Source organism: Salarias fasciatus, chromosome 7, assembly GCF_902148845.1.
Source record: "Salarias fasciatus chromosome 7, fSalaFa1.1, whole genome shotgun sequence".
Taxonomy (NCBI): domain Eukaryota; kingdom Metazoa; phylum Chordata; class Actinopteri; order Blenniiformes; family Blenniidae; genus Salarias; species Salarias fasciatus.
Window position 1 is genome coordinate 26,368,254 of NC_043751.1, and position 15,038 is coordinate 26,383,291.

Here is a 15,038-nt window from a genome sequence, read left to right on the forward strand (position 1 = left end):
TGCGGAACCAATAACGTCACGTGGCTGGAGGTCAGACTCGTTTGAAGTGAGCGGAAACATAAAAAGGGGCTTGGATTTTCTTCGCATATCAAACTGCTTAAAGACTTCCCCATCAGCTCAGACCAGCAGTGATGAGCGGCTAATTTGAATTGAGTGGCAGATGTGAGTTGAGCGCGTGTCAAGGACAGTCCGGGCTCTAAAACATCCCTTTGATATATTGATCTGTAAATCCCAGCAAATCCCAAGAGGACTGCCCAAGTTTAATCAAGTATACACAGCACATCATGCAGAACGTGATGAATCATACAAAACACATGATCTGTCTGTTTATTTATTTATTTCACTTGACAAGCACTGTCATTTCTTATTGTTTGGATACTGGTGTACTTGACCATGAATCGGCAAAAAAGCATGTATCTATCTTTTAATGCTAAGTATTCCACACTGACCCTGATGTTTTTGGTTTGTTTTTAACTGTATTATATTTGAATTGTTTTGTTTTTTATCGATCTCCATGTTGCGTAATGCTTCACAAGCTTTTGTAAAGCAACAGCAAACTCTTTTGAACACCTCAACACATCTTTATATCCAGAAAGTGGAGGTTGTTATTTAGCTTTTACATGTTTTTTTACGACAGTTTGTAGCTTTTTGTGAAGAAATTGTGCAGTATGTGCAACAGAAGGTCAAAATCTAACATCATACATATGGATGTTCATGCATATGGATCCTGTGACTGCAGTAAAGCCCTGATACAGAATGAGATGGAGACGGAGCATTTGTTATTCAGTCAATCTGGAAGATACTGTATTTTATTTATTTGCCATCAAAAAAACAGTTTTGGGGATTAACAATGGGAAATCAAGCAGTTAATGAAGAAAATTTTAAATGGATAATACAAATTTGCAACTTATAGACTTATTTTGAGAATTTTTTTAAATGATGATTACACCTAAAAACATATCTTCTTTGTAAAATCATAACATTTTCCTCATGGGGGCTTTATTCACATCCCCACAGAAAAGTGTCCCCATAATCTCCACATGTCCACACATCAGTGGTAAATACAGATAAATTGATGGAAGCCAATTCATTTAAAATCAGCTTCAAAATAAGAGGTGACTGTACAGTATGTATTAGAACAACTCCAGTCCTTCAGTTAGAACGGAGACGACGTTGCATGGTACTACATGTAGTGCAAATTTGTAACAAATGTGAACTAAATCTAATTATACAGGCACAAATTATATTGAGTAAGCTTGGGACATTTTGGCCCCCGGGGGTCTGGGTTCCTGGCCTGCCTTGCTCACTTGCTAATCCAGCTTAGACTGTGACTCCCTCTGTGCAGCCGAGTTCAGCCTTAAACAGTTAAAGTGCTTTTACATGCTTCTCCATGAGAGCGCTCGTCCGGGTCGACAATGTGCGACTTGTTTTCCGCTTCTGTCTCATAGTTCCTGTTTATTCATTCATTTTCTGCCGCTTTTTTCCCTTTCGGGGTCGCGAGTGGCTGGAGCCGATCCCAGCTGCTGTGGGCGAAGGCGGGGTACACCCTGGACAGTTCGCCAGTCTGTCGCAGGGCTGACATATATAGACAAACAACCATTCACTCACACATTCATACCTAGGGGCAATTTAGGGTGATCAATTAACCTACCATGCATGTTTTTGGATCGTGGGAGGAAGCCGGAGTACCCGGAGGGAACCCACGCACACAGGGGGAGAACATGCAAACTCCACACAGAAAGGCCCCGAGCCCCGGCCGGTATTCGAACCCAGGACCTTCTTGCTGTGAGGCAAGAGCGCTAACCACTGCGCCACCGTGCGGCCAGTTCCTGTTTAGTGTATTTCTAAAACAGCAATAAACCTTAAACTGACCTGAAAACAGGCAGTGTGGTTTTGATAAATAATGTATATTGCAGTGCATTATTTCAGCGTTTTATATTCATGTGGAAAAATATATATGTTTTACAAGGACCTCATAAGTTCATTCAAAGAATCCTATAAAAATAATTGATCCAATAAAACAATCAGGACGATACTTGTGATTCCCATAACTGCTATTATAAATTTTATGTTACCATAAGCTATATGAACCGTTTTATTGTGCATTACAGGTTATGGATTTTTTTTTATGTTGTGCTTTTTGGATTTATGTTTTTCTGATAATTTGAGCCTTTAACAGTATGAGCACAGTAAAGGATTAAGGGGGTGCATTTTCAGAAATTAGCTATATACAACAAATAAGAAGGAGTTGAACTAGATTAAAAACATTTATTTTTTTGTAATGATTTTCTGTCTGTACTCACTACAGCTCTCTCAAATGAAGCTCTGTAAAATACACTTTGTGGTCTTTGATTTCATTTTCCAGACTGAGTTCATTCCGTTCTCAAACATCTGCTCCACTGTCCAATATCTCCAAAAAAACATGTGCAAATTCTGCATTAGGTGGATTTTCCTTGCAAGTGCCTGGGAGCTGACAGAAGTTCCCCGTGTTGCTTGTTACCACGACGCGTGTCTCTATCTCCCCCTGCAGGCCGTTCCTGGTGCTGCCCCCCCTGATGGAGTGGGTGCGTGTGGCTGTGGTTCACACGGAGCACAGACGCAGCTTCTCGGTGGACAGTGATGATGTTCGGCAGGCCGCCAGGCTGCTGCTGCCTGGAGTGGACTGTGAGCCTCGCCAGCTACGGTACGGCCGCGAGGAGTGTGTTTGCCTGTCAGGCTGCAGAGTGTGTGTGTGTGTTCGTGCGCCCAGCCTCCCCGTCTGAACCCACAGACAAACGTTTGCTCCTCAGTGGTGCAACGTGAGGAGAGATGTTTTTCATGTGCTCATCCTTCCTGCAGTGTTAAAAAAAAAACAAAGATAGTCAGGTGTTTTGGGGAGGGGAAGAAAAAAAAAATCTGCTGCATTGCAAGCAGTCATAAGAGTCAGCCTGCGCCGTGAATCACTCTGTGTGGTTTGCCCTTCAGAACGGATGACTGCTTCTGTGCCTCGAGGAAACTGGATGCTGCCTCAACTGAGGCAAAGTTCCTGCAGGACCTGGGCTTCCGTATGCTCAGCTGTGGGCGCACAGACCTGGTGAAGCAGGCCGTCAACCTGCTCGGGCCGGATGGCATCAACAGCATGAGTGAGCAGGTTAGAGACACAGTCAACATCTTTAATAATACATATGCTGGCACACTTACCGTCATGCACATCAAGACAAACACACACACACACACACACACCAACACGGGCAGTGGAAGGAGAGATTCTGTTTGCTCTGTAAACTGAGGCTCCTTCACCTTTAAGCGCCAGGCTGATTTGTGAGCAGCACTGGCGGCAGTCATACATATTGAATCTCAATCTGATGTGTTTTTTCCTGCAGCTTTCCTGCCAAGCAGCAGCGCATTATATCATGGCTACCTCTTTGAGTACTGTAAATCATTAGGGGAAGACTGCAAGTTTAAAGCGATACTTCAACATTTTGGCAAATTGGCCCATTTAGCGCAATTATTTAGTCATTTCGAACAGTATACTTACTTTTTTTGTAAGGGCGAGCTGTTGTTTATTCAGAGGTGAGTCGGGGAAGGTTTTCAGGACGGACACAATGGAAGTGGATGGTATTTTGGTTCCCCCTCGTCAAACTCATCAAACACACAATCCAACAACCCCAAAACACTTTGGTGGGCAAATTATAATCCGCACATTCACTACGCTGTGGAACGCCAACAAATAATATTGTAGCGTTATGACACTGAAGCAAATACTGGGAACTACTTTTTCTTTTGAAATCACTACGCCCAGACAAGTAGTTCCGTCTTAGCAATCTTCGCATAAACAACTCAGTCTCGTAATTTTGCATTAATACTTCACAGCGTAGTGAATGTGCGGATTATAATTTGCCCACCAAAGTGTTTTGGGGTTGTTATATTGTGTATTTGATGAGTTTGACGAGGGGGAACCAAAATACCATCCACTTCCATTGTGTCCGTCCTGAAAACCTTCCCCGACTCAACTCTGAATAAACAACAGCTCACCCTCACAAAAAAAGTAAGTATACTGTTCGAAATGACTAATGAATTGCGCTAAACGGGCCAATTTGCCAAAATGTTGAAGTATCGCTTTAAGAACGTCAACATTTAGTTGGGGGCTGATGTAAGCAGAAACTTTAAAAGCCGGCGTCTGGTGCTGCGTGTTCCCGTCCGATAGCCTCTGCTGGTGTCCGAGACGGCCCTCGGGGTACCCTGTGAAAAATTGATCAATACCAGAGTATCACTCATCAAAGCCAAAGTTCCCGGAGTCGAGCTGTCAAGAGTTCAGTTTAGAGCAGAGCAAAAGTTCAACCGGCTGCTTCGACATGTATAATAGAAAAGCATGAATTAAACTTTACACATCGCTCAGAGGCAGAATGTAAACACTGCCCTCCCACACTGGACGGGAATCTTAAAGTGTGCTTCAATCATTGACCTGAAGGAAGATTTCACCTTTGATGAGGCTACTTGCTGCTGTTTTTGTTTATTTTCCCCTGTGCTTGTGTGTGTGTGTGTGTGTGTGTGTGTGTGCAGGGGATGACCCCGCTCATGTATGCCTGTGTCCGTGGAGATGAGGCCATGGTCCAGATGCTGCTGGACGCAGGAGCTGATATCAACAGTGAGGTCAGTGCTTTAAAACGTATTTTCTCCTGCTATTAGAAAAACAAAAAGCTTTTTTTACTTTTTATTACCTTTATATTAAGTGTCACTACAAAAACAAGCCTGGCTGAGGATTAATGGGTTTCATAATAGGTGAGAGAGTGTTTTTTTTTTAAATAAATACTTTACAGCGTTTTCTGGATTTGTTTTGCGTTTCTTTGCATACTGCTGGAGAAAACCAAACCTGTCTCCACTCATCTCCTCTTGTCGTCTCCCATCTGCCATTATGTTTAATGTGAGGATCATGAGGCGTCTCAGTTAAGGCCTCATGATCCTGATCTTCATTAGTCACCTCTGCAACACCGTGTCCCATCAGCTCTTGTGTCAGAATTGATTTGCAGTCCGTCGCATTCATGGCCACGGGACAAAACACAAAGTGCTGCCAACCCAGATTTAAAGACCCTCTTTCTGATTTATTTCATGCCTCTTAGATTTCAGTGCTGGTAAAATGCATTAGAGACGAGCGTCTTGGCAAACACGATTATTGGTGTGGCTGCATATACTGCATCTCAAAGTTTACAGTGTCATTTAGCTGTACGATTCAGGTACCCATAAATAATGGATTTTTCTGATATATACATGCAAACAGAAAGATAAAAAAAAAAATCAAGAACAATAGAATAAATAGAAAGACATACATTCCAAGCAAAAGTTTAAATTGCTGCAACATTCTGTATCCACTTATGAAGCTGTTAGGATAATTAATTAGGGCAAAGTTTGTGAAAAGTTGATTTTAATAGCACCATTCAGACAAAAAGCAGAGTGTACAATAATGCAACAAAAATATCAAGAATGTTAATATGCTGAGTCAGTTGAATAAGATGGCAAGTAAGAAATATTAGAAATAAAAAAGTAATAATAAAAAAGCCACAAAATCAACAAAGCAGTATTTACCATGTTTACAATGATATATGTTAAGAAACACATGAAGACTGCTATTTCAGTTCAATTTGGTTTACTTCAGATGATCTTATCTCACCCATAAATCTAACTTCATTCTGCCTTTTCGTTCAGAAACTTATGCATGGTAAAGCAAACTCGCTGCCATATAATATTAAACTTGACGGAATATAATTGGATTTTATGGAACGCTGTTTTTGTCATTGTGTGCTCCTGCAAAATTTGATAATTAAGGATCCGTCAGTCTGTGAAGCAGCATATTCTCATAACTGCATCATACAACATTGTACATTTCACAGTGTAGCTCGTGCTGCTGCGAGTAGAGGCACAGTGTAAAGTATGAACAGAAGCTTCTTTTTTCCTGCAGCTCATAGCAGTTGTTATGTAAGGGTGCCCCTACATATTTTTTTTTTTGTCTGTGTGATAATAACTGCTCTAGACAAGTAGTTGTTACAGAAGAGAACGAGGTTCAACTTCTATTTGCAATAACAATAAGAACAGCGACCATAAAGATCCCAGAGAGCTATTTTTGTGCGTTTGAGTACTGCACTCCACACAAACCCAGAGTTCGCTTCCTCCACTGGTACCTGCTTCCTACAGCAAACTGATGCTGTTCAACACTAATTCAATATTTGTGAACAAATTACTACAAATGCATGTGTGTGTTGCCTCTCCCAGCATCCTTTTTGATCACACCGGCCTCACTGCGAAAGTGTGCCTTTGTGTTTTGAGCGTGTGGCAGCGTCTCGCGTGTGTCCTCCATCCTTTCTGGCCACAGACGAGGAATCACAGCCCTGTCAAAGAAACTCACAGCGGAGGGTGAAAAGATCAGAGTGAAACCATTAGGACAGGGCTGAAGTTGACAGATCAATCCATTGTGTTCATTAGAAAGCGAGCACATTGGCAGGCTGTTCTCCGCAGCCCCTGGGTTCCTGGTTAATTACTCCGGTTTGTCCTGTAGAGCTGCCTGTCCCCCTGTCTGCTCCCTGCAGCTGCTTGTCTCGTGCTCCACGGGCCATGTAGCACTTTTAATGGCTTCATATCTCTCTCCCTTACCTTTGTCCCTCCCAACTACCCAACCCACCCACCTGTGTCCCTTCCCCAGGTGCCAAACTCAGTGCACAAGCACCCCTCAGTCTTTCCCGAAACGCGGCAGGCGACGCCCCTCACTTTCGCTGTGTTACACGGACATGTGCCTGTGGTGCAGGTAGTGACGTCTTCTCTCACCCGTGACTCTCATCATGACCCCTTGTTGTGCTTCAGCTCATGGTTGGTCATCATTGTCATCTTTTTTTGTTCTATTTCATCAAAGCTTCCCGGTGGTGACGTTGATATGGGTTGATCTACTGCAAGTTTTCTCCCTTTTTAGTGATACTGTCGATGATTGAAAATCAATAAGAACAAATTTACCACATCAGATCTTGGCTTCTTTCCATTTTCCACTTTGAATAAAATAGCTCAGGCTGCACTTTGTGGGCGAAAAACGGAAATAATGCAGCCTAATTGTTATTGAACTCATTGAACTCACTCAGTTTGCCCTCGAACTGATCCGCTCGCTGGATTTAGCATCATTACATTCTAATGGACAGAGCTGAAGCTCCATGACGCCACAGTCTGGACTCTCAGGACATCGTATAAAAAAAACAATGAAGTTAAGAAGATTAGAGCAAAATCTAGCAACCTATTTGCATAATGTATCTGACGTTCAATATAAAATCACACTGTGCAGTTTTTCAAGGTATTAATTATGAATACAAGTTGATCCTAATAGATGCTCAAAGACTTTTAAAGAACGTTGCCCCAGGATAGATCTCGACCCAGTCATGGTGAATAATCGTCTACCAACATAATCTTTATGCTAAGTGTACTTGGAAAAAAATGTCTCTAAGAGCCGAAATTGTTATTTATTTGAACTGATGACTGGCGTTTCTTGAAGTATCGTCAGCAATGAAAAGAAAAAAGGTTCGACCATCCAGTATATTGTCTGCAGCACTGCTTTATTAAAAATACATCAAAGATAGGGTGATTGAAGAAACTTTTCTCCAGATTTAACCTCAGATAGGAGATGAGTTCTTCCAGCATTATTTTACACCCTTGAACTGGTTCAAATGTAAAAAAAAAAACAAGTGTTGCATATGTAACAAGAAAGTTTTCACATCTCTGCGTCATGCTGCGTTTTGCCTGTTTGGGATAAGGTACTCAGAAATCACTGAAGAGGGGCTCAAACAACCTTCAGTGGAATCTCCAGGAAAGTGTCTGTCAGGGGATAAATCTTTCATGCCCTCAGGCTGCACTAAAGCAGGGTTTGGGCCCGGAGCCACAGATTTCACTGAAGCCGCCAGCCTTGTTTTATGTCACTGGAAGTGTCGAGATAGAGCAGAGTGTAAACAGAGTGGCTTTAAATCAAACAGACTTGAATTTGATTGGCAGGGTCAATCACACGAGAAGTGAAACTAGTCCGATTTGCAGTTACATAAGCATGCAACTCTTTGAAGTCAAGCTTAACTTTGAGGAAGAGCACATTTACCACCTATTACTGAATATTTCTGAAAGATTTCGGCCCATCTGAGCTCACTCTGATACTTTCTTTTGGGTGCATTCTTATTATTTTTCAATTAAATGCAAGAAAAGTTCAAGTTCAAGTTTGCTTACAGTGTGAGAATAATTCAGATCAGACTGACTTCTCCCTTCTTTTTTTCTTTTTCCCCGTCACGCTCACCTGTGCCTCCACCTGCAGCTGCTGCTGGATGCCAAAGCCAACGTGGAGGGATCCCTGCAGGACGGGCTGGAGAACTACACAGAGACCCCGCTGCAGCTGGCAGCTGCTGCAGGTATACAGAGACGCGGCAGGACGCCCGTCGCCGGCCTCCTGTCTGGCTGGCGGCGGCAGCAGCTGGCCATCTATAACCGGCTGATAACAACACCTGACTGTCAGCATGGCCGCTGACTGAGCACCGGTCTGCAGGCTTATTTGTCTTGCGGACCGGGAAAATAAAGACAAATGGAGGCGCGAATGCGGAATAAATAATGAAACGCGCGCCTTGCTTTCAGCTTTCTCTCTGGTCTAATCTTGTTGTGAGTGAATAAACTCTTGACAGTTGTTTTTTTATGTGCAGGGAACTTTGAGCTGGTGAGTTTGCTGCTGGAGCGCGGGGCCGACCCCATGGTGGGGACCATGTTTCGGAACGGCATCTCCACTGCGCCGCAGGGAGACATGAACTCCTACAGCCTGGCAGCAGCTCATGGACACAGGTAGGTAACACACACACACACACACACACACACACACACACACACACGCACACACATTTGTGCTTAATCATCAGCACACACTTTTGAGCACATAGACTGAAAATACACAATCTGGCTCAGCTCGCTGTGTGGATTCAGCATTTAATCTTATTTATGTACAAACACAGACTCGACAGAGCATGTCCATGAAATTGGCTCTTGAGCTGTTGAATTGATTCACGTTATTATTTTTCACTGCATGACTACCCTCATGGTGTCTTTCTCTTGTTCCTCTTCAAAGAGCTTTCATCTTGTTTAATTCATATTCAGTGTGTTGCAGGTAGTGGAGGAATATTTGTTCATGTATGACAAGTGTGTATTATTTCAGCGTGTTTCTTTTATATTAGGAAACCAGATGTATTTCAGTCTGTCTGTTGTCTAACTTCCACTAAATCTGATATATATACTCGTAATAAAGCTCACTCATTTTAGAACCCATTTACTGGATTTATTAGTGAGCTTAATCCCCATTGTGTGCAAACTCATGTTTATGTTCATAGTAAAGCTTTTCTTAAAGGGTGAGGGTGATGTAGTTTTATATAAAGCCACTGCACAGCTGTTTATCCAACCATACTTTCTCATTAAACCTCAAACATGTGCAGCAGAAGCTCTTCAACTGTGAGGCCGTTTTTTTTTTTTTTTTAATATCACAGTCATGACTATAACTCAATATCTGCCGTCTGCATTTCAAATGCCTCCAATTTCTTTATCATTTACTAACACTTATGATGCAAGGCAGGAGCCACCATTTCATGTTTGATGAGGAGCGATGCAGTAATGCAGTGTAAAATGAAGTGAAAAGACTCAGTTCTCTGTTGTTGTGCTTTTGTTCGTGCAGAAATGTGTTTCGTAAGCTTCTGTCTCACACCGAGAAAGGGAAAGGAGACGTGTTGTCCTTGGAAGAAATTCTTGCAGAAGGTACAGAGCTGGAAAGCAGAAGTTCATCTCAAATGGACTTGATCAGAACTGGAAAAGCCAAACTGAAAGCCCTGAAAGAAGCCATGTACCACAGCTCTGAGCACGGGCACGTGGACATCACCATCGACATACGGAGCTTAGGTGGGCTTCTGGAAACACTGCCCAGAGCAGTGCATAGCATGTCATCCTGTTATACAATGTTTTTGAATGTTTTGCACATACATTTATATATATTTGATGAGGATTTAAGTCTGTGATATTTTCCCAGGGGTGCCGTGGACTCTGCACACCTGGCTGGAGTCGCTGCGCACAAGTTTCCTTCAGCATCGCAGACCTCTGATCCAGGGTCTTCTGAAAGAGTTCAGCTGCATCGAGGAGGAGGAGTACACCGAGGAGCTCATCACGCACGGCCTGCCGCTCATGTTCCAGATCCTCAGAGCGAGCAAGGTACTGCGTCGACCGGGGGCGCCAAAACACTGTCCGGTTCAGGGAATTTGTTTAAAAGAAAAATTCTTTGAAGTTTTTACAGTTTGCTTGGTGGTTTGGTGGCCAGATTGAAGCTTCTTGTGAGCCTCATGCTTCGACACAACTGGCATCGCCTCATGTATCATCCAGTCACAGGAACAGCATTGTTGTCCAGCTTCATTTTCATCTTGATCTTTAAAAGTATTTGCATGTTCGCTCATTCTTTTTGTTTTAAACGCGCCGTGGCTTCTTCTCGGTCTCTTTGTACGGCTGCCGCTACGTCGTCATGTCATCAGCTTCACAGAGACTGACGGAGCCTCGGAGGCCTGCTCAATACCAATTACTTAAAATGAAATTGATTTATGATGGGCCCCCAGTGAAGCTGATGATCATCTTGGTGGACTGCATTAGATATGAAGCAGCCCAGCGTGTCTGTCTGCCTCTTCTGTTTGTCTCGCCGACTGTTCTCTGGCTTTTTATTGCCCTGCCGGGATGACCGGTTTTATTGTCATTGCAGTTATGAGGAGAAACATGTCATGGTGCATATACCTTTGTTTAAATAAAGCACATAAATAGCCCTGCAGAGACACAAACAGGCACAAGCGCACCCCCACACTCACACACACACACACACACACGTTTTTGTGTCAGTTCCTCTTCCTTGTATTGGTTGATGTATGGCCAGAGCCAACGACCCTCATCCTTACAAAGCCCTCGGGGACCGCTGGCTCTGTTTGCACCTCCATGAGGGCCAGAGACGTCAAGGTACAGGTCATCTGTCTTTTTGTGTGCTGCACGTCTCCTCGCTGTATGCCCGGCTTACTCTCTCCCTCATCTGGCTTCAGAACATGAAGGTACTTTGAGAAATGTACATGCTTTTCTTTGTGGAATAGGTGACTTTTAATAGCTGTTTGTTGCCATCATTCTTCAGTAAATGCAACCAGCACTGCCTGCACTTGTGGGACTTCCAGTGTGTGTGTGTATGTGTGTGTGCACGCCGCTGCCCCTCATTTCTCCCTTCATCGAAGTGGGAGGTTGGGAATAACAAGGAAAGATCTTATACTCGAGTCTTTCTAACACTTCTGCAGTAAGTCAACCTGCCACTTTGTCCTCGATTACAGGAACCTCTAAGGAGCCGTGGATGTAGGAAATAGCTTTGATTCATATGATCCCCCTTCAGAGGTGTGAGATAACTTTGAATATGAGGTTTATTTGAGCTTGAAAGAAGCGAAGCCACAACCTGAAAAAGGTGCACAAGTTTAACCTCTCTGGCTGTGCCGATAATTGTGTTGGGGTTATTCTGTGTCGGAGAGGAGTGGCGTTCTTGCCGACTGAACACAGCAAATCCAACGTGAGTTCTTATGCACCCCTTTTTCTGTCTCCTGCTTGTGTTTTGTCAGAACGAAGTGATCAGCCAGCAGCTGTCTGCAATCTTCACCCAGTGTTACGGCCCTTATCCCATCCCCAAGCTGGCAGAGATCAAGAGAAAGCAGTCATCTCGTCTGGGTGAGCCTTCGTCTTTATCAGTTTATTGAATTCATTCTGATCTTGATACTGCAGGCGTAAAAGAATCACTGCTTAAATGCATGCTTCTGAGGCAGATCTCTCCAGTAAAATGCAAAGTACTGTAAATACAAAGTGCATGTACCGCCACCTAGTGCTGAGGAACCGGAATGGAAATGGTGAGACGTGTTTAGAATCGGTAGTAAGGCTAAGTTCTACACGCCATGTGCTTTCCCCATGCTTATCAGAAAAACATCAAGTTTTTCTGGCCGTGTGCTTTTCAGATCCTCATTTTCTGAACAACAAAGAGATGTCGGATGTGACATTTCTGGTGGAGGGAAAGCCGTTTTACGCACACAAAGTCCTGCTCTTCACAGCATCCAACAGGTTTGTTTGCATCAGGAAGATTGTATTGAAAGCTTTTTGACACAACACCCTGCTGAATATGATGACAGTGGTTGTATAGAAACCGATCATGTGTTTAGGAGATGTAAATTCATTTTTCACCTCGATTATTCATAAAGTAAAATTTTCCCTTCATTTGATGTGTTGTCAGATTGTTTATTTTACTCCTGTGTTAAGTTGTACTGATGTGATTTGAGTTCTATCATGGAATCACTCAAGGGGCGCAGCCATGAAATGCATTATGGGAAATAAATGTATATACCTCGCGGCATACCCTTCAGTTCTTCAAGGCTCTTTTACTTTGTGCTGCATATCCTGAATGTGATTAAAGTGTATTTCCAGTCCCTGAGTGTTCAAACGATGAATAAGCATCCAACAGCAAATTGCAGCTTTTTTCTTTTTTTAACTCTTTTGCTTTTTATATCTGTCCCTGTTTCTTTCTTTCCAGGTTCAAATCTCTTTTAGCGAACAGACCTTGTGGGGAAAATACCTGCATTGAAATCAGCAATGTGAAATACCACATCTTCCAGGTAGTGCAGTTACATCTAACTAGAAGCCCTATTTAATCGCAGCTCAGCCACTCATGATTGAACTCATTATTTCATAAATGTGTGCCTCTTTTTCTCGTCGCAGCTGGTGATGCAATATCTGTATTGTGGAGGAGCAGAAGCTCTGCACATCAGGAACACGGACATCATGGAGGTTGGTGCAGTCTTTATTGTTTCATTATGCAATGTAAGATACCGATTCCACATTTAGAAAGTACTGTACGGGACTATATTTATCTGTATGAAAATGTGTAGGTATCTGTCATTAACTTTTGCTGTTTGTAGCTTCTCTCTGCAGCCAAGTTCTTCCAGCTGGAAGCTCTGCAGAGGCACTGTGAGATTATATGCTCAAAGAACATCAACACGGACACTTGTGTTGAAATCTACAATCACACAAAGGTAAATATATACTCTGTGTGTGGTTATATTTCGCATTTCATTCTTACCTACAGCCCAGGTGGTTATAAAATGGTTAAATTGAGGATGACCTCCATTTTCGTTCCAGTTTCTTGACGCTCCAGACCTGGCGTCGTACATCGAGGGCTACTTCCTGAAGAACATGGTCGTCCTGATCGAGCTGGAGCCGTTCAAACAGCTGCTGTACGACACGCCTCCAGAAAGCCCCGGCTGTGACGTCCAGCAGGACCTGGAGAAAACACTCGCCATCCGCATTCAGTCCATCCACCTGTCCTCCTCCAAAGGATCCATTGTCTGAACTCCTGACCTCTCGGATACTCACCAGAGAGCAATCAGAGACACGGCACTGTGTCGATAGGCATCTGAGTTAGAGGTCTTAAAGAGGAAAAAAATGAGACTATCCAGTTGTGATCTTTGTCTCCATGAAGCTCATCAGTTGCTAATATGCTTCTTGTTATCTTAGCACAGATGGTTACGAGTCTGTCTGTCTGCTTTGTTGATATATATGTCTACTAACATGACTGTCATAAGATAGCTGTATTATGCCACAGTTTGCCAATAACATATATTACTGTAACAATGCTCTTTGTTTGGCAAATAATTCCTCGGCTAAGTATTATACTCAGCAACATGTCGAGTCGAACGGACCAGGTGGGATTGCAAAAAACTCAGAGGAGGAGTTATAACGGTCAGAACTCTGTCCCGACTCTGTGTTTTGAGACAATAGTTTCCCTCAACAAAATGTGATAAGCCATCAGTCTGTTCCTGGATACGAGGAGAAATCGCTCCCTCATGCTGTGATCATTTGTTCAAAAAAAAATTTGGACTTGTACAGAGAAAAGTATTTGTATATTTGTCAGTCACTTAGATCTATGCTGATTACTCTTTGACAAAATATAGGACAAAAAAAAAACCTACAAAAAAAGAAAAACCTGACAGAAGGTGTAATGTGACTGAAGCTCCGGACTTTGGACAACTGGTTGGGAGAGCAGCCTTCCTACAGACTTCCTCCACTACTGTGTAAATATGTTCATAAACAGAGCTATTGATAATGTAAGTTAATGTATATATATCCACAGATGTTTTCTCATGTGTCTTACTGTTGGATATTGCTGTAAAAATGAAAAACGCATCTTTTAAATATCTGTTTAAATGTTGCATGTCCGAGGGATTGACTTGGGGTTTTTCTGTTCGTTTGTTTGAAGTGTTGAGAGATTGCATTGAGGAGCTGCTTTCACATTTGACAATAGTTTTGTCTTCAGCATGGGTCACTATAAATGTGTCACAGTCAAATGTTGTCGTCATTTTGTGTGTGAGAAGCTCCTGGCCAGTTTATTCCTCAACATTTTTAATGGGAAACACATGACAGTCATAACATTATGAACATAGATTCAAGCAAACGCCGGCGAACACTTTGTAATCATGAAACATGGTGAGTGAGAAAGGAAAGAAGCTCAGTGCCGTGAATGTCTCCCAGCAGTCCAAACCAGCCCAAACTGTAAGATACGTTGAATAAAAAACTGTTAAGGCTATAAGTAGAGGCTGTGTTGGCCTCCAATAAAGACAAAGAAACCTATAGCATGCCATGTTTAAATATTTCACTGTTTTTTTTTTTTTGTTTTTTTTTGTTTTTTTATCAGCAGTAATGGAACTTACACAATATTCATCAGTGGTCATAATGTTATGGCTGATTTTTGGATGTGTGATCAAATCTAAAAACACTCCTATGATTAAGGACTCATTTGTTCCAATTAGACTGCAGTCTCTTGTTCAAAACAGCAATAAGAGGACATTTAAAACTATAATCCTTTCTTTTTGAAGGTGATCTTGTTATTATTTTGTTTTCCAGAGCTCGCAGGGTAGGGACATTTTATCATTTAATGCTAATTTGACCATTTAATGCTAAAAGTTAAATACTGGCAG

General features: G+C 42.5%; 1 protein-coding gene across 1 annotated transcript in view; it reads left to right on the top strand.

Moving 5' to 3' along the window:
- The window catches only part of btbd11b (BTB (POZ) domain containing 11b), a 78,366-nt gene extending 63,958 nt beyond the window's left edge, over positions 1-14,408 (top strand). The window contains exons 4-17 of the mRNA XM_030095541.1: positions 2,531-2,683; positions 2,965-3,130; positions 4,543-4,632; positions 6,674-6,775; positions 8,306-8,399; positions 8,685-8,820; positions 9,698-9,918; positions 10,046-10,224; positions 11,643-11,748; positions 12,030-12,132; positions 12,599-12,680; positions 12,784-12,852; positions 12,984-13,097; positions 13,204-14,408. Coding sequence (XP_029951401.1) covers positions 2,531-2,683; positions 2,965-3,130; positions 4,543-4,632; positions 6,674-6,775; positions 8,306-8,399; positions 8,685-8,820; positions 9,698-9,918; positions 10,046-10,224; positions 11,643-11,748; positions 12,030-12,132; positions 12,599-12,680; positions 12,784-12,852; positions 12,984-13,097; positions 13,204-13,413 — 1,825 coding nt within the window. The 3' untranslated portion in view covers positions 13,414-14,408. The remainder of the gene's footprint in view (positions 1-2,530; positions 2,684-2,964; positions 3,131-4,542; positions 4,633-6,673; positions 6,776-8,305; positions 8,400-8,684; positions 8,821-9,697; positions 9,919-10,045; positions 10,225-11,642; positions 11,749-12,029; positions 12,133-12,598; positions 12,681-12,783; positions 12,853-12,983; positions 13,098-13,203) is intronic.
- The last annotated feature ends 630 nt before the right edge of the window (positions 14,409-15,038 follow it).